The 20,333-nt window shown below is 43.8% G+C and overlaps 1 protein-coding gene across 2 annotated transcripts in view; it reads left to right on the plus strand.

The window, feature by feature from the left end:
* Positions 1–1,095: 1,095 nt before the first annotated feature.
* adcy8 (adenylate cyclase 8 (brain)) overlaps positions 1,096–20,333 on the plus strand; it is a 126,015-nt gene continuing 106,777 nt past the window's right edge. For both annotated transcript variants that reach the window (XM_026149144.2, XM_026149145.2), the window contains exon 1: positions 1,096–3,418. In XM_026149144.2, the coding sequence (XP_026004929.2) occupies positions 2,519–3,418 (900 nt within the window). In that variant the 5' untranslated portion in view covers positions 1,096–2,518. The remainder of the gene's footprint in view (positions 3,419–20,333) is intronic.

The following is a 20,333-nucleotide window of genomic DNA, read 5'->3' on the forward strand; positions in this document are numbered from 1 at the left end:
CTCATTATTATTTGGCCTTACACAAAAATCTATCAACAAGCTCCAACGTGTCCAGAACTCTGCTGCCCGTATTATTACTAGGACTTCTTCTACCCACCACATCTCCCCAATCCTGAAGCAACTTCACTGGCTCCCGGTCAAATTTCGCATCCATTTTAAAATAATTCTGTATACATTCAAGGCTATTCATTCTCTCTCTCCACCGTACCTCTCTGACTTATTACAGATGAAGCTCCCATCCCGCTGCCTCAGATCTTCATCTTCTCTTTCTCTCTCTGTTCCCTCTGCTCGTCTGATCACAATGGGAGGGAGGGCCTTTAGCTGCTCTGCCCCTCGACTTTGGAATTCCCTACCCCCGGACCTCAGAAATATTAGTTCATTCTCTCTTTTTAAGTCCACCCTCAAAACTCATCTGTTTAAAATTGCCTATTCTTAAATTTCTGTATGTTTTTAACTTTTATCTTCTATTTTTATCATTGTGTATATTTCCAGTTTTTATCTGTTGTACAGTGTCCTTGGGTGCTTTGAAAGGCGCTATTTAAATAAAATGTATTATTATTATTATTATTATTATCCAGACTGGGGGAGCCAGGCATCAAACCACCAACCTTCCGATCAGTAGATGACCTGCTCTACCTCCTGAGCCAGATGAAAACAATCATGTTTTTGGGATTTCCTTACCTGGATGATTGAGCATGGATCAAGACAGCACGCTGTAATATTTGACAGATAGCTGCACTAAAAATGCCCAAGAAACTACAGTCAGTGGCTTCAGTTAGTGGAGGTGACGAAAGATACTCCTAACTCCTGAATCCAAATGAGTGAGTTTTAAACAGATTCTAGCCCCGTTTGGTTGTTATATAGGGTGAACTTAGTTACACGTGCTACAGTGTATTTTGTAGCCTGCTGTAAATATGGTTACTTTAGCTGTAACAATGGGTATTTTAACATGGGAGTCAGTGGGGATCGACTCACTTTGGGATCCAGCCTCATGTGGCCGTAAGAGGAACTGCAGTCCACTTCTGCACTGGCTTCGTTTTACAGCCCTGGAGGTTGAGGCTTGGACTAAAACGAGCCTCCTCCACTGCAGCAGTATGTAAATATGACAGAGGATAATAGGAAGCTACAGAGCAGCCCAGGGAAATCATAAACAGTGTGTAGGCTATGCTTAAGCGACACCGTTTAATCCCAAATTTGGGCAGCTGAGAAGAGAGAGAGTAAAAGGAGGGGGGCAGACAATGGAGGGGAGAGAAAGGAAAAAAGACAAAGGAGGAGAAGAGCGTGGGATGATAGGGACGGTTAAGACGAGGGGAGCGCACACACACGCGCGCGCGGAGGTGTGACGTCAAACTGGAGCGTAGCTGACACGCTCGCCCCCCGGTGCAACTCGCTGACCAGTCTCCCGCTCTCTGCAAATCAACTCCACGCGGGTGCTACTGCACGCCCTTTAAAAAAAAAACAAAAAAAACACCGTAGGAGGAGTAAGAGGAGGAGAAGGAGAAAGAGCCAAACCCGGGAGGTCTCACGCGGAGAGAGACGGCTCGCGGGAGGACGAGGAACTGGAGGAGGAGGAGGAAGGAGGCTTCGCTCTCTGTCAGCCTCGCGCGCACAGCACGCGGAGGCAGAAGGCATTATTTACTGGACGCTTCCCATGGAGACGCTCTCCGTCTCGCGCGCCGTCCTCTCAGAAAGAAGCGGGTAGGATTGTGACCGAGGGCGGCTCTCTCAGATCTCACAGCCAGGTGTTGCATCCCCCCCCCCCCGTTTCGATGGGGAGGCCTGAGGAGGGTTGAGTGGCTCGCGCTCTCGACTTTAATCTGGAGTCTCGCGCGCAACAACAAGTTGATATTTCTGAGTCGTCGCCGAGTTTCTAAGAGAACAAGATTTTTGGATGTTTTTTCGTGTTTTTTTGCTCCTCTCTGAGTTGCTGACCTCACCGCTGTCTGGATCTGTGTACTCGCGTGTGTGTGTGCATGTGTATAAGACAGAAGACTGGAATTAATGTGAATATTCGTGCTGCAGGCGCAGATAGGACAGCCATGGCACGGTAAAGCGGACCGAGCTGTGCCAACGACGCACGAGCCATTTGGAAATCTGGTCTCTGTGCCGCGTGCACTCCTCGTATCCCCGCCTCGTTTTTCCCGCTCCTGGATTGCCGCGGCACCCCGATGGTGCGGACGGTTGGTGGCTCGAGCTTGGACACGCCACCCGGTGATTGTTGTTGTCATTGTTGTTTTGAGACGCTTCTGACGATGCGCGCGGTTCATCTTGGAGATGTTTTTCCTTTCCAGTAGGATTTCTGTGCGGGTTTTTTTCGTTTTTGGAATCGTTCGCGCGACAATGACCTCCAACCCAAGAGAGAAGCACGCGCCCCCAGTTCAGTGCGCACGAGAGGACGTTGTCTCCCCCAAAATCGCCGAGCTCCTTAACGCGCGGGAAGGGTGGGTTACGAGCCTGTAATCAGTGCGGCGAAGACACACACAGACAAACGGGACCAGCGCGCGCGGTGGCAGCTGCCATGGAGCTGTCAGAGGTCCGATGCTCCAGCGCGAGCGAGGAGCTGTACACCATCAACAAGACCCCGAGCAGCAGCAACAACAGCAACAGCAGCGGCAGCGCGCGACCCAAACGGCTGCTGTGGCAGAACGCGGTGCGGCACATCACCGAGCAGCGCTTCATCCACGAGCAGGGCGGGGGAGGGGTGAAGGGCATCGGGCCGGACGAGCCCTACGACCCGAGCCAAGGGGCGCGGAAGCAGTCGGCAGGGCGGACGTCGGTGGGAGACCGGCACAACAACGGCGGGACCAAAGTGTTCCCGGAGCGCGCCAGCAGCGACCTGGGCTTCCTGCAGATCGACTGCGCGCCGAGCAACTCAGACTTCTTCCTGAACTGGGGCTACACGTATCGGGGCGTGATCTTCCCCACGCTGCGCAACTCCTTCAAGTCCCGCGACCTGGAGCGGCTGTACCAGCGCTACTTCCTGGGCCAAAGGCGCAAGTCGGTGGTGGTGATGAACATCCTGGACGTGGTGACCAAGCTCACCCTGCTGGTGCTGCACCTCACCCTGGCCTCCATCCCCATGGACCCCATCAAGGGGACGCTCCTGGGCTTCTTCACGGGCATCGAAGTTGTTATTTGTGCCTTAGTGGTGGTGCGAAAGGACACCACGTCGCACAGCTACCTGCAGTACAGCGGCGTGGTCACCTGGGTGGCAATGGCCACGCAGATCCTGGCGGCAGGGCTGGGCTACGGGCTGCTGGGCGACGGGGTGGGGTACGTTCTCTTCACTCTGTTCGCCACCTACAGCATGCTGCCGCTGCCGCTCACCTGGGCCATCCTGGCCGGCCTGTTCACTTCGGGGCTTCACATCCTGGTCCAGCTGCTCATCTCCAAGAATGTGCAGCTCTCCAGCAACCAGGTGAGCCTTCGACATACCCTGCTTTCACGTCTCCTCCATTCCTCTGCTCTGTCTTCTTTCGTTTGCCCGAAGCAGCTGCTTTATCTTCCTCTTTCTCCTCCCTGAAACTTTATCTTTTTACGGAGCGCTGATATTTACCGGAACTCTCAGCTGTGTGATGATGTTTCACTTTCCAAACCTACAGTCAGTTTATGTGCAGCTGGCACGTGTGTTTTCCCGTCTTTTAGAGCGCACAATTACAGTCGTAGACTCCACGACCAGGTGTGAATTTACCTGAGATGTTTTGTGTCGCCTGTGCTTCCCCGACTCTGGCTCAGGTGGTTTGATTTTTTCGTGTTTTAATAATGAAATGCGTCAGTTTGTGACAGCAGCCTGGTGTGACTGCCTCAGAGTGCTGCAGGTTTCAGCACCAGGAGCTGTCCAACACATACAGACACACACACAGACACACACACACACAAAGGAGGGCCTGAAATGCAGCTGAGCTCCACATAGGTTTAGCGCCCCCTGCGGGTGAAAACAATAACTTTAATCTTTTGTGGTAAAAATGCATCAAATTCCAGGAGGTCTTTTAGAGTCAGATGCTTCATATGGAAGTGTGCAGGTGAACAGCCGAGAGGGTGATATTTCTAAATGTGCTTGCCTTTGATTGTCAGACTGTCTTATGGCACCATCATCATATATGTCTGAGTCCCTGAAAGCACCAAGAAATGAACACAGAGCTCTCAGAAAGCTTCAAATAACCGCAGCAGTCTGTCAACATCGACTGAAGAGCTGATCATCAGATGTGGAAGTAAACAACGCAAGCTAATGAAGCAGAACACGATTCTGAGCAGTTTTGTTGCTACTTAGTATCTGATTGATGGCGAGAGAGTGAGCGGCATGTTGCTGTAATCCATTAGTGGCCTGTCGTTGAACTTTCCCTCGAGGAGGGAGATGTTACAGCTCAACTATTTGATTTCTCAGCTCGTTTTGTGGAATCTTTGCTTTACACGGCTCTCGGTTTACAGACTGAAACTTAAATTCTATTTCAGTTCAGTTTGTGTTTGTGTTTATAAGGTAAAGACTCTACAATCTAAGACAGACAACACTAACAATATGAGCATCGACACTGGGGAGGAAGAACTCTGTTTTAGCTATTTGCTGTTACATGTAGGGGGTTGATGAAGAAACGACAAACAATAAACAGAACTATTAATCATAGGCAGGTAAAAATAGGTGCCTCTGTTCTGTCGGAGGTTCCTTCCTCTTAAAAGGGAATTATTTTTTCCCACTTTTTCCCAACTGCTTGCTCATAGGGGGCTGACTGATTGTTGGGATTTTCTTTCTAACTTTGCAGGGTCTTTATCTTACAATATAAAGTATCTTGAGGCGAATGTTGTTGAAAATATGTATGTAAAGTTGAACCAATTTAATTGAATTTAATTAAAAGTTTGGATCTTAAAAGTAGACAGGGTGTCTTCTGAACCCAAACAGGAAGCTGCTTCCGCAGGAGCGGAGCCTGCCTCCTGTTCTGCTTTTGGAAATTTCAAATCAGTTGCTTATTTGTTTGTTGTGACCTATACAGTCAAAAACCTTCAAATCTCAAAGCTGGGTCCATGTTGCTGCAGTAAAGAATCGTTCCAAAATGTCCAGGCTCCACATCCAGTTTGACTCCCAAATGAAATCAATCATAATTTTGGTGAAAAATGTACAGAAATCTGCCCATAACGTTTGGTAATCCTGCTAACAAACAGTCAGACAGATAATCTGAACCACTGAAGCTTCTTGAACCTCTTTGGCAGGATTAAATTGTTATTTTGAGATTTATGCAGGCAAAGGGATAACTTTCTTTTTTAAGTTTAGGGATTTTATGAATTGATGCAAAGCAGTCAGTGAGTGTGTCCTGGTACTGGCGACCAAGTGCTAACCCTGCAGTAATCCACAGTAATGTGCTGAAATGATATAATTGCAAGTTAAACCTTTCACTGCATGGTTTGCACACTAAAATATTTGACTCCCTTTTTTCTTTTATCTCGTTGAAAAGCTCAGGAGGTATCGAGAGTGTTTTCCATTAATCAGAAAGCCAATGATTTCATTCAGAAACTGGCCCTAACATCACTGGTGCCTCTCTACGATAATGTGGTGTATTTCTACTATAATAAATGCAGTGTGAAGAAGTGAATGTGGTTTGTATTGCAGCACTTTGTGTGTTCAGTAAAAAAAAGCTTTTAAATGCCGTCCATTTGTGCTTTGTTTTCTTCCTGTTTGCTGTCACGAGTGAAAGTTCAAGTCAGCGTTGTTATTCATCAGTTGAATTCTGACAACGTGGTTTGTTTGGTGCTAACAGAGTCTGAGGATTGTCGTGTGAGCGCTGAGATAAATTGTTGGGTTGGTCAGAGGTTTTCTTCCACATCCTGCAGACGTCCCTGAACTGTTGGTTTCGGTTTACAGACGACCTGCTCTGCTCGTTTCTAGGCCCATTTTGTCCATTCGTGGACGTCACCCTCCCGCTAGATCAACATTTCTGATTGGCTCCCATCATATTAGGGACATCCATTCAGTATGACATCATACCGAGGCAAGAGTAAAAAAAAAGTCTGAATCCTGAGCTGCTTTTTTGCTCACTTTGATTCAGTTTCCTCGTTATTTGAAACTTGGTTTAATATCCATCATTGGAACAGTTTATATATGACAGAAAACCAGGAAAAGCAGAACGCAGAGCTTAAAGTCTCTCGCTTTGGATTTGTAAATGGGAATCATTTTTATGGAGAACTGTCATAAAGTAAGAACGGCATAATTTACACACTTGTTGTTCTTAGAAACCTTTGTGTCAGTCCAGGAGTCATGTTGCTATACTGCAAATAATATGATTTTTGTTTTTATAGCATTGGTTTGACTAATCTGGCCATCATAATAACGCTTTATTTTAGGAATCAGCTGTTTAAAAGTCTGAAAGATGCATAGCTTTTGGAAATTTCATGCAATGTGTTATCAATGTGTTATATTGTTATCACAATAGGTTCCTTTGTAAAAAAAAATGTGTGTTTTCTCGAAGTGTGTAGTGAGGAGCAACAACAAACATCAAAGAAGCAAAAACAGAGATGCTGCAGATGGTTGTGTGTGCGCTGGTAGACGCTCTCACCTGAGGTGGATTATTCAGTGAGTTTAACTGCCTGTGATTATGAGTCTTCGGTCTGATGAAAACGTCACACAGCCTCTCAGATGTGTTTTCTTTTGACTTGACGTATTTCTTTTAAGATGAGTGTGAAATGCTCTCGAGTGCTGTGCACATCTCATTTCAGAATTAGCTCCTCACATCAGCAATTAGCTACGAAATATATTTTATAAATCAGCCGTCAGCTCTTTCATGTCTGGCAGATTTCCCAGAGTGACTTGTAATACTTGAAAGGAGCGTAGACGAACATGTGACGGGCAACTCGATGAAGAGCTCTTATACTTGGTCTTGAAATGCATTATTTTAGGGTTATGCAGAAACAAACACACAACATGAAGCCCAAAGCTACAGATCAAAGCGCATACACACAGCGTGTCTCTGGTCTGGAAGGATAATTCAGGTTAATTTATAATGTGTCCACTGTGGCTCTGTGCTCACTTTTCTGTCTTCACCTCTGTTGGAAAGATTTGGGGAAACATGGGACTCCCTGCAGCTCCCAGTAAAACTTGCTTAGACAGTTTATGGAGTCTGACTCAGAGATGAAAACTGAACATACCCCCTGCAGTAGGGCAGGGAGATTAATTGGATTTTAATTTTAATTAAGATTTTGGCTTCCGATAATGAAAACAAGATGATTAGGATAAAACAGTTTTTCCAGTAATTTTTTGCTAAAAATCACAATATTGTCTTGTTATAAGCTGCGGGGGGAGGGGGCTCTGAAAGCTTCACTCACAGTTTATTTCAGCTTGAGCTGTGATGCTGGAAAGAAAGTCATCAAATCTGTAGCCTGTAGGCTTATTGTTACCTTTTATGACTTCGGCTGAGGAGTCATATTTGTTACCCATCGGCTGAAAAAGGCTGCTGGGGTATTGTTGTTACTCTGCTGGTGAGCTGATGAGCGGGTGGCGTGGAAAGCCAAGTTTGTCAATGAGATAACTCGAGAATGAGGCGACATAGGAGCTTCAAATTGATATCCCAGGTTCAACTACTAAACATCTCGGACAAGTTTGAAACTAAGTGACCTCAACCTCAAGGTCAGAGGTCAAGTTTTCTGCTATAACTCAAAGCTACCACAGAAAAGAGTAAAAACTCAGGTCAGAACATCAGTGCTGCTTCACTGACTGCAGCTGGATTCGTTACTATCGATGACTATCGTGCTGTTAGGCACATTCAGCTGTCAAGGACGTATCGTACACAAACTCTGCAGCTTCTTAAAGTTTTTCTGTGTTCAGCAGTCGAAGGGAAACCACTATATTTGAAATAAGGTGATGATTTGCACTTTAAAGTACAATGTGGCACAGTTTGTTAGCTCTCAGCTCAGCAGTTCTCAGTATTGGAAAGAGGATTAATGTTAAACTGTTTTTTATCTTCTTTGTCAGATTCGGGTATTTCAGGCTTTATAAGCATCATTACGTATTTTTGTTGTTGCTTGAGCTCTTTTTAATTTCACATTTTGTTCTCTTGTATAATAAAAACTGAGCTAAACAGTTAGTCGATCATTAAATTGGCTTTTTGTTGCCGATGGTGCGGACCTGCTTTTGTCCATCATTATGAATTCACTAACTGTGTATGTGTGGTTTGGACTCCTTAGCTTGGACAGGTATATATATATATGTGTGTAATTTTCACAGTTTTAGATTTGACTTTAACTTAAATGCTTTGAATCTTTGGCATTTTATGGTGATGATACCATTCAGTGTTTGAATGCTTTAGAGCTCGTTGAATTATCTTTCTCGGGTAATTCTTCGGTGAGCTTCTTTGACCGTTTGTTAGCAGAATACATCTAAATTATAAACAGAGACTTGCATGTATATTTGATCATAGGTGAGGCTTTGCCCAACTTAGAAGGGATTATTGTTCGGATTTGACATAGATATGCATCCTGGAAAGAGTGACATTACCCCAGGAATTACTGGAAATACTGGTTTAGGTGAGGGAGCTACCTGCTTACATGTCACCCACTCGATAGCAGCAAATGCTCTGATGCACTGGAATATTAGCTTTACCATTCCCATACTGGTGCAATCTAGTATCTCACAGGCTTTGTGCTATAGAGCTGGCGGGTTAAAGACTAGCCAGACATCCACCCCTTTCGGTAATGTTTGGCAGATTTTGGGTGCATGTGTGAAAATGGTTTTAAAAACAAATGTAGTATAAGTGTAGTCACAAATGACTGCAAATGCATTAGAGACACTGAAATAAAACAAGGTCATCTTTATTTGGTTTGTTCAAAGGCAACAGTAGGAGAATAACAGCCAGATGTTTAAAAAGTCCAGTCGCTGGATGCAGCGTATGGTCTGCATGCGTCTCTGGAATTCTACTGGAGGGATGAACCTACGGCTGGTCGATATGGAAAAAACTCTTATTGCAATAATGTTTTTAGTATCAGTCGATATCGATAAATATAACCGTATAAATAAAATCACAATTTTTTTTCAGGCATAAGGTTTTTTTCTTTTACTCCTGAGATTTTATTCCAACCACACGATTGGTTCAGCACGGCGCTGTTCTCATTATCATTGGCCTTTTGTGTTGTCTGTCAAAACGTGGATGAAATGAGCTCCATTGACTTTATGTTGATCATGTTTTTTATCACTGTTGAAGGTTTCACCGTCCAGCTTTGCATGGGTCCACAGTCCCCTAAAGAAGGTGTTAGGATACAGGCTGGCACTCAGAACATGACTGTACTGATGTTGCAGTGACCGTAGTGGACCCAACCCACAGCGTAACAGAGCCTCACTGAAGGGTCAAAGATTTCGTTTTCTTAAATTTGTCACTTATAGTAGCTCACAGACTTTTTGGGAATTCTAAGTGCTGCAGCATTAAAGCTCTCTGAGCATGCTCAGTGAGATTCATGTGATCTCGTGTGAGGCCTTATCTTCCCACTGGTGTAAATGGTCTGGTACTTATTGCCAGGGATTGAACCACCAGCCGTCACAGGCTCGACCTCGTGAGCTGCTGAATGCTCGTGCCTCTGTGTGGCTGTGTAGCTGACTAAAGCTGTGCAGCTGGCTGTAGGCTGCACTGACTGGCTGTTGTTGTGTAGCTCAGGGTGCATTTCCCAGCTCCCCCACCCGGCGCGGTTCAGCTGTCGCTCTGCTCGCTGCCACCGAACCAGCGAGCTTTTTCTGTGTCGGAGGTCGATAGTTTTAAAGAGGCTGCTGTAAGCTGGATTCAGAGGCTGATGCTATGCTTTGCAGTAATTGATTACAGTTTAATGACTTTTCAATAAAACCTCTGATATTTCATAGACTCAGCAGGCCATGAAAGCTTTTCCATTCACTTCTGTCAATAGGTCATGGTTGCACTAATCACTTATCCCCCTTCAGTAACTCTGGAGCAATACTATAACATGTTTATCACATTATGTTTTTAGCTTGATCCACTGCTTATAAGAAAATCATTTCTTTGATTAACAAGCTTCTTGGGATTTCTAAGAAACCATGAGTTAGAGGTATATCAGACATACTGAGCGGTAGTAAGAAAAAACTGCACAGATTTAGCACTAGCTTTATTTTAGATTCAGCTGAGTGTTACACTAAGGCCAGTAAATTACAAGTGAATAGTCCCTGTGCTCTTATTTTGAAAGTTTAGTCTTTCATTTCCCTGTTAGAAGACTGGGTGGGTGCAGCGGTGCATGTCCTCATCATTCAGCTGCCATCATCGAGTCACTGAACTTATCATTTAAATGATTTTATAGGATCTTTTTGTATATATATGCAAACACATCGCTCCAGCTTTCACTCCCTAACCACCGAAACACAAAACAGAGCGACAGTGACTGTCAATCAGTTATTTAGTCAAAAGTTAATAAAAGATAATGTAGCAATTGTTTTGCCACAATTTATAATGAGAGTCAAATGTTTGATACTTTTTTACGTTTCTTTTATCATTAAGCTAAATTTGTTTGGGTTTCACAATATTTGAAGACATGTTGTCAGATTAGTGAATCAGGAGATCATTCAAAATGCAGACTCACGGGCAAGATGGTATCAACTAAAAACAACCTTTTTATTGAAGGCGAAGTTACCATGGTTACTTCACCTTCACTAAGTAGCAAAAACAAAGTCCAGGAATAAACATCATAGAGAGATGCTGGGAGCGGTGCGCACAGGAAACAGGAACTATGGGAAACAAGCGTTATCAAGACACACAAGGTGATTAGGGAGGTAAAAACACCAGGGAACACAGCTGGGACCAATCAGGGAAAGGAGACGGGAGAAAGTAAATACCATGTCCACGAGACAGAAGACTACCAAAATAAAATAGGAAGAACTCAGAAAGGGAACATCACTGACAGAAACGTAACTACACACAGGGAACAGAGAGGAGACAGGAAAGGAACATTGTAACAGAAACTGAAAGACAAGCACAAAGCAAACTAACAAACACAACAAACTGAAGAACATCAAAAAGACCTGCAGCACACATCATGAAGACTGCAAAAACATGGTGATGAAGAGGTTTTAATAAACCAAACCAAAACTCCTCAATACTCAAGAAAATAATCAAGAAGTTATTTTGTAGCTCTATAAAATAATTTTTGCGTAAAGTTGCAAGCTACAAAATGATGGTAATCTGGATCAAACTTGTTTTTGGTTTTATTTTACTGCCTCATTAAGTGTCTCAGTGATCAAACCTGTGGCTAACAGGCGTTGTTTTTATCACATATTATCTCGCCAAAAGACAAATTAATCGTTTTCTTTACAGGACTTTAAATTGTTCAACCCTCAGATTTCTGCCTCAGTGTAATGAAAGTCTGAGTTACTGACATGCAGGAGTGTTTTTGAAGTTCAATAATGACTTTATTAATTAGCTTCCACTCATGCTGTGATAAGTCTTAGCTTGTGTCATTATTATAAGTGTTATCTCGCTGGAAAGTCAGCGGGCCGGATGGATTAGTTTAGCGTGGCGAGTTTGTATTAGTTGACCTCTGAGATCGGCGCCTAACATGTTTCGTCTTAACTCGGCTGCAGTGACGTGGTGGCGGTGCAGCTGGATGGACGCAGCAGCAGAGGGAGGATTAGGACGGCTCATACTGAACTCCTGGGGTTAGGAAGACTCGACACGCTGTGAAATTTAACATCCTGAACTCAAGTGGTGCTAATCTGCTCTTATTAATTATGTTTGCGCGAGGATGTTGTGAACAGAATATAAAATCCAGATCAACAATTATACAGAGAGAAGAGACAATAAGGGAATGAGATTGGATGAAGGAAGCTGAGGATTTATCACACTTGCCAGAAGCACAAAGTTAAATAGGTACAAAAACATTTCAGTGGCTTTTGAGGACATTTTGTGAGGTGGCTTGTGGTTATGAGAGCATCTCATCCTTACTGTAGGAAGTAGTCTGGTGGATGGATTTATGATACGTGCTGATTTATGTTAAAGACAAATGAGGACACAAAACTTTGCATATAATAAACTGAATTCTTTTAATGACCAGTAGGGGGCAAATCCTGCAAAAAATCATAATGTATAGAAATCTATGACCCCACCTGTAACTTGATCTCTGACTCGAGTAAACACTTTCCTGACATGTTTATGGTTTCAGTCGCTAGTTTCAAGTCCTTGTGAATAGAACATGATGCTAATTTTTCAAATGATTTTACTAGTTATTTATTACTAGTCTTTAGGGTGGGGCTACCGAGGGATTTAAAAGTCTCCAAAAGTCTCTTTGTCACTATTCACCACTGAATCTTTCTGTCAGACTCAAAACAACTTCCATCGATCCACCCCGGTCTCTTTAGAGTCTCGTTGGGCCCCTGTTGGCCCCACATCCTTTGTGTCCCTCCTGTCGAAGGCTGTGGTATTGACTGCTGCCTTTCCCTTAAAACCTTCACACCGTCATGCCCCATCTTCTCACTGTCTAAACAATATACTCATATCGACTCGTGGCTTTTTTTCCCCCCCGCTGAAAAGACTCCAAGCAGACCCAATTCTGGCTTTCCAATCATGGCTGTATTGACAGCTGCCTTTGTGCAGAGGTCATTTAGTCTTCTTTCTTGCTGTTAAATGAACAGGGGCATCAGTAAATAACAGATTAGCCTGTTCTGGCCAGTGAAGGAGCATGCATGTGAATGATAATGTGTGTGTTTGGGTGTCAGGGAAGAGTTTGCATGGAGCTAAGAGTGTTATAAAACTGTCAATAGCACTGTGTCTTATTTTCTCTGTTCACACACACACAGCGAGAGCTTCGTACCCGCCGATTAGCTGTTCTCCCGCTCGCTGCAGCTTCCTCTTTCAAGGTCAAAGTCAGCTTACCTAGAGCGCCGGCTGCACGGAGGAGATAGAGAAGTTTGGATTTCATACCGAGACAACGTGCATGCATTTTCTATCCCTGAGAGGAGAATTTTTTGTCTGTTTGAACACTCAAAAGGCTTTGAATGTTAACAACCCTTTTCAAAGACATTGGCTTCATCTCTCTCTGCTTTCATTTACATTTTTGATTTTGGGCGTTACGTAAGAAAGCGCTGATCAGGTTTTCTGTGACTGCATCTCGGTGCCACTGGCTGATCACGACCTCATCCGCCGATTTGAGCCAACCCATTTTCTACAACATAAAAACAAAGCGCCAAATAAAAGCTGTTTGGGAAAAAGTGTAATTTCTCACAGCTGCGTCTGCACGTGGAAATAAATCACAGGTTTTACCCCCACGCAGTCATTTTGTATATTACTGTGTGCGCTTGATTGAGGTGGTTATTCATCTGGTGCCAGCGGTGGCTCGTTGGAAGGTTTTGACAGCAGAAGCAGGATCGGCTCTGCCGTCTGTGTCCAGCCTGAAGTCATGAAGTGGTGTATGAATAGCAAGCGAAGTCATCCTCAAATGTCCTTAAACAAAAATGTAAATCTTTGTATTTCCATTACAGAAGACCAGATTATATATATCAATACATATTTATATCAAGATATATAATGTTCATATATTAAAAAGGTACCAAAATGAGCAATATGGATTGCCTTAAAAATCGGGGTGGGTTTAAAATATAGATTTCGCTGATTCAAATCGATTTTAGCTTGAATAAAGTGATATCAAATCATTAAATCCTGAATTTTTAAATATAAATGTATTTTTCCAGAAATGCCACAATCTCAGGTAAAAGCTGACAGAAGTATTTCAACAACCACCAAACAGCTAAAAAAGCAAACGATTAAAGAGCAGGTAAACGGATCCTCACAAAGATGTAAACACAAAGCGTGGATCGTTCACCCGACGGCACGTGCACAGACACGCCGACAGCTCACAGATTCTGTTGCTGCAGGTTTCGTCACTCTCTGACCAAAATTCACTGAACCAGCAGCAAAAGACGATCGAAACTACGCTTCACATTTGATAAACATCATCATAAATTCCCTCTTACTTCGGCTGTTTTGCTTCTACCATGATAAAAATATAGATATGTACTGATACTGAAATCGAATCAAATCAATTATAGAAATCCGTGACGAGACCCAGCCCTACTTCAAAGCTCCTTTGAAAAGATGTTTATAAAAAGTTATTCTTCCACTTGGAAAACATGGAAGATATTCTGTGGAGTCTTTTCATCCGTTACCTCCATCTTTGTTTTCCCAAAAACAGCCAGGAATGCCCCCTGGCAAGTTTCAGGAAGGTGATGGATATGTTAATGCAGATGTGTGAACTCATTTAATACATATTTAAATGTGTATTATGTGACAAGTTTTTTCACATTTTAAATGCTGTCTGAATTCTATTGTGCCTTAAAAAATTAGCCCATCCCCAACTTGTTGTTAATATACTTTAAGACAGACCTTCCCAAAGTGTGGGGCCCGCCCCCTAGGGGGGGCGCAGAGCCATTGCAGGGGGGGCGCGGCATGAAAAGGGAAAAAAAAACAAAAAAACAAGGCTTGGACACTGCTAGCACGGGCGCTCACACAAACGCAAAGCAGGAGATGAAGCATCGCTGAATATGTTTCCAAACCAACTTCATTCTAAGCCAAAGACTAGAAAATATGGTGAAGCAAATCTTCACCTGCACAAGTGCTGAGGTAGGTCTCCCTGCAGAATTGGTTTTCCCTTCGTCGGGAGCAGCGCTGGGCTGTTTAAATCATGGACAAACAGGATCCCACATTCTTGATTTGTAGTTCACAAACACTTGTTGTAATGACTAACTACTCCTGACATTTTGGAGATGTGAGCTCTTTATACAGTAAAGTTACAGTGGGATACCAATAACATCAGGCTGATCCTGCCACGATTTGTTCAAATCACGGACAAACAGTATCCAACAGTTGTTTATGTTTTTGAACCCATTTTGCAGAGGGATTTTTTGAAAAATGTATTAATAGCAATGTTGAATATTATTACACAGGAAAAAAAAACAACTACATGTAAAATAATCACACCGTGACGCCTCTGCTTTTCTAAATGGAGGGACAGTAACTGCGTGTGTATATGTAAGCGTGTAAAACTGCAGACAGTCAGATTAACAGTATTTTGTCTCTATCTGCCATTCTGCAATTCATCTCATGTAAACAATAACGTGGCGGACAGCTGACGTGAAAAAAGGCACATACCTTTGACGTTGCGTGACGAACTCTGTATTCCTCGTCCACACGTAAACGCAAAAACGGAGGTTTAAAAAAATCTTCGGTGATTCGAAACGCCGTTTACGTGTGGACGAAAGGTCCAAACGCACAGAAACAGCTGCGTTTTCAAAAATACCCGTGTAGGTGCGGACGCAGCGTAAAAGAGTTTTTTTTCTTACTACCTGTAATTTATTGCAGATTACTTGTATTTGTGTTTACTGAATGTTTAGGTGTGAAATAAACCGCAGTGGAGTTTGAAAACAAAACATGGGTGTGTGTGGTTGGAGGATGTGTTTGTGTTTGTGTGGGGGGTGTTAGGTGGGGTGGGGGGGGGGATTTTCTTGTAAAACATAGGGGGGCCTAGCAAAAAAAGTTTGGGAACCACTGCTTTAAGATGACTTCTTTTTTATGGATCTTGATGAAATATTTGAGTATGTGAGACTTCTGCGAGCCCCCAGATGCCTCAACACATCGCTGCTCCCAGTTTTAACATTTAGAAACACCCGATAATGTTATCTGAGGCTCTGAGCTCATTAATGATGAACATCAACAAATGACTTGCTCCCTGACACAGACTATCCAGTATACACACCGTTTTCCCAGCTGCAGTACAAGATACGTGGCTCACAGTATAGTACATACAGTATAATCTTGCAGGATAACAGTACAGGAGAGTCTCATCACTGTTTCGACTGACGGTAGCTTGCACTGTATGCCAGCAACGCTGCGGTTCAGGGCCTCGTGCCCTTTACCCTCGTAGCTTTTAATACAGTAGATTCCCACAGGCTGAACTTCTGGGCAGAACCTTTGCTTCTCCGAACCCCCGAAGAGATTGACAGTGATGGGCAGCCATGTTGATCCAGACACAATTTCTGCTATGTGGAGTCATAGTGACCTCATAAGTGTTGCTGTCATCTGTAGCTTTCCTCTTTCTTTTGCTTTTGCAGACATTTCCTCCGTGTGCAGTCAGGCGTCTTCAGACTGACTCAGCTCGCTGAAAAATATTTTGGAGGGAGGAGGGGTGTGGGGCAGGCGGGCACAGAGGGACGAATCACTGACTCCAGCCTTCCCCCAGCCACCCCTCGCCTCCCTTTCACCCTCCTCGGTGGTTTCATGCGGTTGATCTCAGACAATCTTGTTGTTACCAGACACTGCACTCAGCCTCTCTTAATATTTGATGAAGGATCAGGGCCATCAGTTGCAGCTTTTTGAGCTTTTAATGGCACAGTTTTCCGGTGGCATTCTTGTGCAGTGACCTTCCAGGCGTTGCTTAAAAATGACTTGAGAAGCAAAAGCTTTTACAGTCTTTCTGTCTCATTGCTCTGTCTGCAATGCTCGCTGAACTCAAGGGTTTCCATCAACTTAGAAAGCAGCAAAAGTAATTACACATGTACTGTTCAAACAAGATGAGGGGACTATTTAAAGTAGGGAAGAGTGTAATTCTTGTAAAATAATTTAAGACGTCCTTAATTTGCATTTTTTGCATGTGGGTCAAGTGTAGGGATGGGTATCGTTTAGGTTTTATCCGATACCGGTGCCAAACCGGTACTTTTGAAATGGTGCCGGTGCTTAAACGGTGCTCAAACCGGTGCTTAAAGAATGGAGAACACAAAATTGGTCCAAAAACCTCATGTTCAGCTGTTTTTTTTGTAAAAAGATAACAATGTTAGCCTTTTCTGCAGCTATGGGGCATATATGGTATCACTCTTGGCTGGAAGCAGTGCTTAAACAATGGAAAAAACACAAACTTTGTCCTAAACCTCTCATGTTTAACTGTTTTCCACTTTTTCTTTGGTCATTTTAGCCTTTTTGTCCAGGGTGAAGGGAGTATCTGCCATCAAACAAGAAGACAGCCGCATGTTGCTATGATGATGTTTGCTAGTTCACCTTACATGCATTAATGTAATAACGTGGTTAGCCTACTCAACGTAAATTACACACGAACAACATTAAGCTACTCACGCAGAGAAGAACGGCTGCTGCTGCATCATCATCCTCATCATTTCTGCTACACTGGCAGGGCTAGGGGCCAGGACTCTCCTCTTCGGGTTTTTGGGGGATGTTGCTAACTCCGGGTCCGATAACAGGCACCACACCCGCAGTAGATGTGCTCGGTGTGAGGTCTCGCAGCAAGCTATCAAATACGGCGCATTTCTCGGCTTTTAAAAAAAACGCTATGCATCGCCAGGTGTTTCATCGGATTTGAGGTGTTACCTCCTTTGACAGTATCACAGTATCAGCTTAAAGCACTTAATCTGTAGCTCTGCTCTAACAGAACGTACGTACCTGGCCCCGCCTACTATCCTCGGAAACGTAAAATGATTGGCTAGAATCTAAAGTGTACCACAGCTCAGGAAAAAAAAGCACCGAAATAAAGCACTGAAATGTGCGCTGCTTTTCGGTCTGGTTACTACCGTTTATGTCAGAACGGTAATAACCAAATAAGTGATGACGTGATGAACCCTGCTGCAGGGTCCAAACTACTCTGTGTTTATTAAGGCTGTCGAGGTTTTAACATGTTTTAATGTTTTGTATCTTTGTTCTGTTTAATCAGAACAAGCCTCTAAATACAGTCAGTGATCGCTGTCTCTCTCGGTTTTTATCATTTTAAAGCTCAGTTTAAAACCTTACGATGTAACTACAGCCCAGCCCACGCAGCAGTATATTAATGACTAACCTCTTTGTGGATGGAACTTTGTCCTAAACCTCTCATGTTTAACTGTTTTCCACTTTTTCTTTGGTCATTTTAGCCTTTTTGTCCAGGGTGAAGGGAGTATCGCCATCGCTGTCTCTCTCGGTTTTTATCATTTTAAAGCTCAGTTTAAAACCTTACGATGTAACTACAGCCCAGCCCACGCAGCAGTATATTAATGACTAACCTCTTTGTGGATGGAACTTTGTCCTAAACCTCTCATGTTTAACTGTTTTCCACTTTTTCTTTGGTCATTTTAGCCTTTTTGTCCAGGGTGAAGGGAGTATCTGCCATCAAACAAGAAGACAGCCGCATGTTGCTATGATGATGTTTGCTAGTTCACCTGAGTGAACCTGAGTGAACAACTGAGATCATCTCAGTTGTTCTCCTGACTGAAGTTCGATCCGTTTACAGCATCCTGCCATGCGATTGCATTGCAACCGTCAAGAAGCTGCTTCAAGTATGTGTCAGCAAAGCTTCTGTAAACACCCAGAGTTGGACCAGTAAAGGTCAGAGTTTCTGGGGTAACCCGTACCTCTTTATTTGACAGCAATGTGTGAACATAGTTTTGGAAATTTGCATCACAAGAACCGGTTTATACAGAGAGCAGCACAGCCTTGTAGTTGAGAGACTTTCTAAGAGGTTCAAGGCAGCAGACTAATACGAGCTATAACACATTGCTTTGTCTTTGCTCAGGTTTGTTTAAAGACAGGAAAAAATGAAGACCTTTATGTTTGCTCTGGCTCATTTCCTATAACAAACTTCACTGGAGGCAGTTTTGGCCTCGGCCACCGTTTGTCACCTTGTTGACTCCTCCGGTCTCGTCCTCAGTAAGACCAAATGAAATAGTTTGTCTGGAAGAATTACTGCCCCTGAGTCTTGGTTCGATACGAAGCGATAAAAAAAAATGACACCTCGTAGCGACTCATTTCCTCCTTTCTCTGCTTTCTGCTCCGGGCTCTTAAACCTATTTTTGTGAACTTTAAGTGCCAGAAGAGTGTCCTGACCTGATAAATCACACTAGCAGCACAGCCAGTTCTGAAAGTGCCGCCAGGGAACATGGGAGGTTTTCATTTTTACTCCATTTCACTGAAGTTTGTTCTTTTTCTAAACTTTCACTGAAATCTAAACTGAAACGTGCCAGTTTTGCTCCAGAGTGTTGCACACCGACCTTCAGAGTTACCTGCGAGTCATTTCTAATTTCTTGCCAAACGCTGAGTCAGCACTCACCCTATTCCTGCCTCCATTATCAGCCAGGCATTCATCTCAATGAAGGCTTCTCTTTGTGTTCCTGCGTCTGAACTGCTGACTGAACCTAATTACTGGTTATTATATCTTGGCTGGTAAATGTAAGGCAGCAATTCTAAAACATTAATTTTAATTAATTTTAAACTCAAAAAGGGTTTTGGACACTAGTTGCAGAGTGTGAGCAGAATGTGCTTTTGTCAGTGTGTCCATGATGCTTTTCTGGTTCTGATCAAAGAGTTTTTCTGACCCCAAACCAGTAGTTTCAAAGTCAACAGAAGGCAGTTCACCTGCAGCTTGCAGAAAGATACAGAAAACTAAAAGCCCCAGTTTGATGCATGCAGTGCTTTACAGCTTCCAGTTTATAGACATGGGTGGAACAATTAGTCATTTTATTGCTTCATGCAAAAAAAGGAAAGAGGAGGCTGTTTGTTTGTGAGGGGCTCAGAGTAGACCTGCTGCTCCTCCACACTGAAAGGAGGCAGCTTTGTTTTGGTCACAACCAACCTGGAGGAGACCCCAGGGTGGACCAGGTCATGCTGCAGAGATGAAGTCTCTCCAACTAGGTCTGGAAAGCCTCGGTGTCTCTCCAGGAGGAGCCGAAGGAAGCAAGCTGCCCCTGTGGCAGGTAAGCAGGAGGACATGGATACAAAATATGATTCAACCTTTGCAATCTTGCCTCTGTACACCCCCCCCCCCCCCCCCCCCCCCCCCCCCCCGGAAAGCAGGGGAAGACATGCAGCAGAGGGCTGCAGGTCAGACCAAACTGGCACCTCACATTTGATTTTACATAAAAATATGGCGCTGACTGTTTAAGACTTACAGTCATTTTTATAGATAGTGCACAATTTATAGGCCTGGGTGTAACTACTAAACATCTCGGATAGCTTTAAATCCTGGTGACGTCGACCTCAGAATCCAAGTGAGAGGTCAACTTCTCTGAAACTCTTGGTGAATCCATTTACTCACGAAAGAAAACGCGAAATCGCTAGTAGTCAGAGCAGGGTTCAGGATGTTTGATCCTCGTAATAAACAGGTAACACTGGTGCTACTGTCTGTGTTGTTTTTCCCAGTGTCCCTCCCACTCTGTGCGTGGACGTATTAATTAAGCGTAGCTGTGTCTCGGGGCTGGGTCAGGAGGTTAAAAGACGAGGCGTATCGATTATCTCTCACAAAGACACCAGCTGATGAATTTGATGGACGCCGTGGTGGGCAGTCTGACCCTGAAACCTCTCCTGTGCTGTTGCTGGAGGTTAAGGATGACACATTGTAGG

Source organism: Astatotilapia calliptera, chromosome 18 (genome assembly GCF_964374335.1).
Source record: "Astatotilapia calliptera chromosome 18, fAstCal68.1, whole genome shotgun sequence".
Lineage (NCBI taxonomy): Eukaryota > Metazoa > Chordata > Actinopteri > Cichliformes > Cichlidae > Astatotilapia > Astatotilapia calliptera.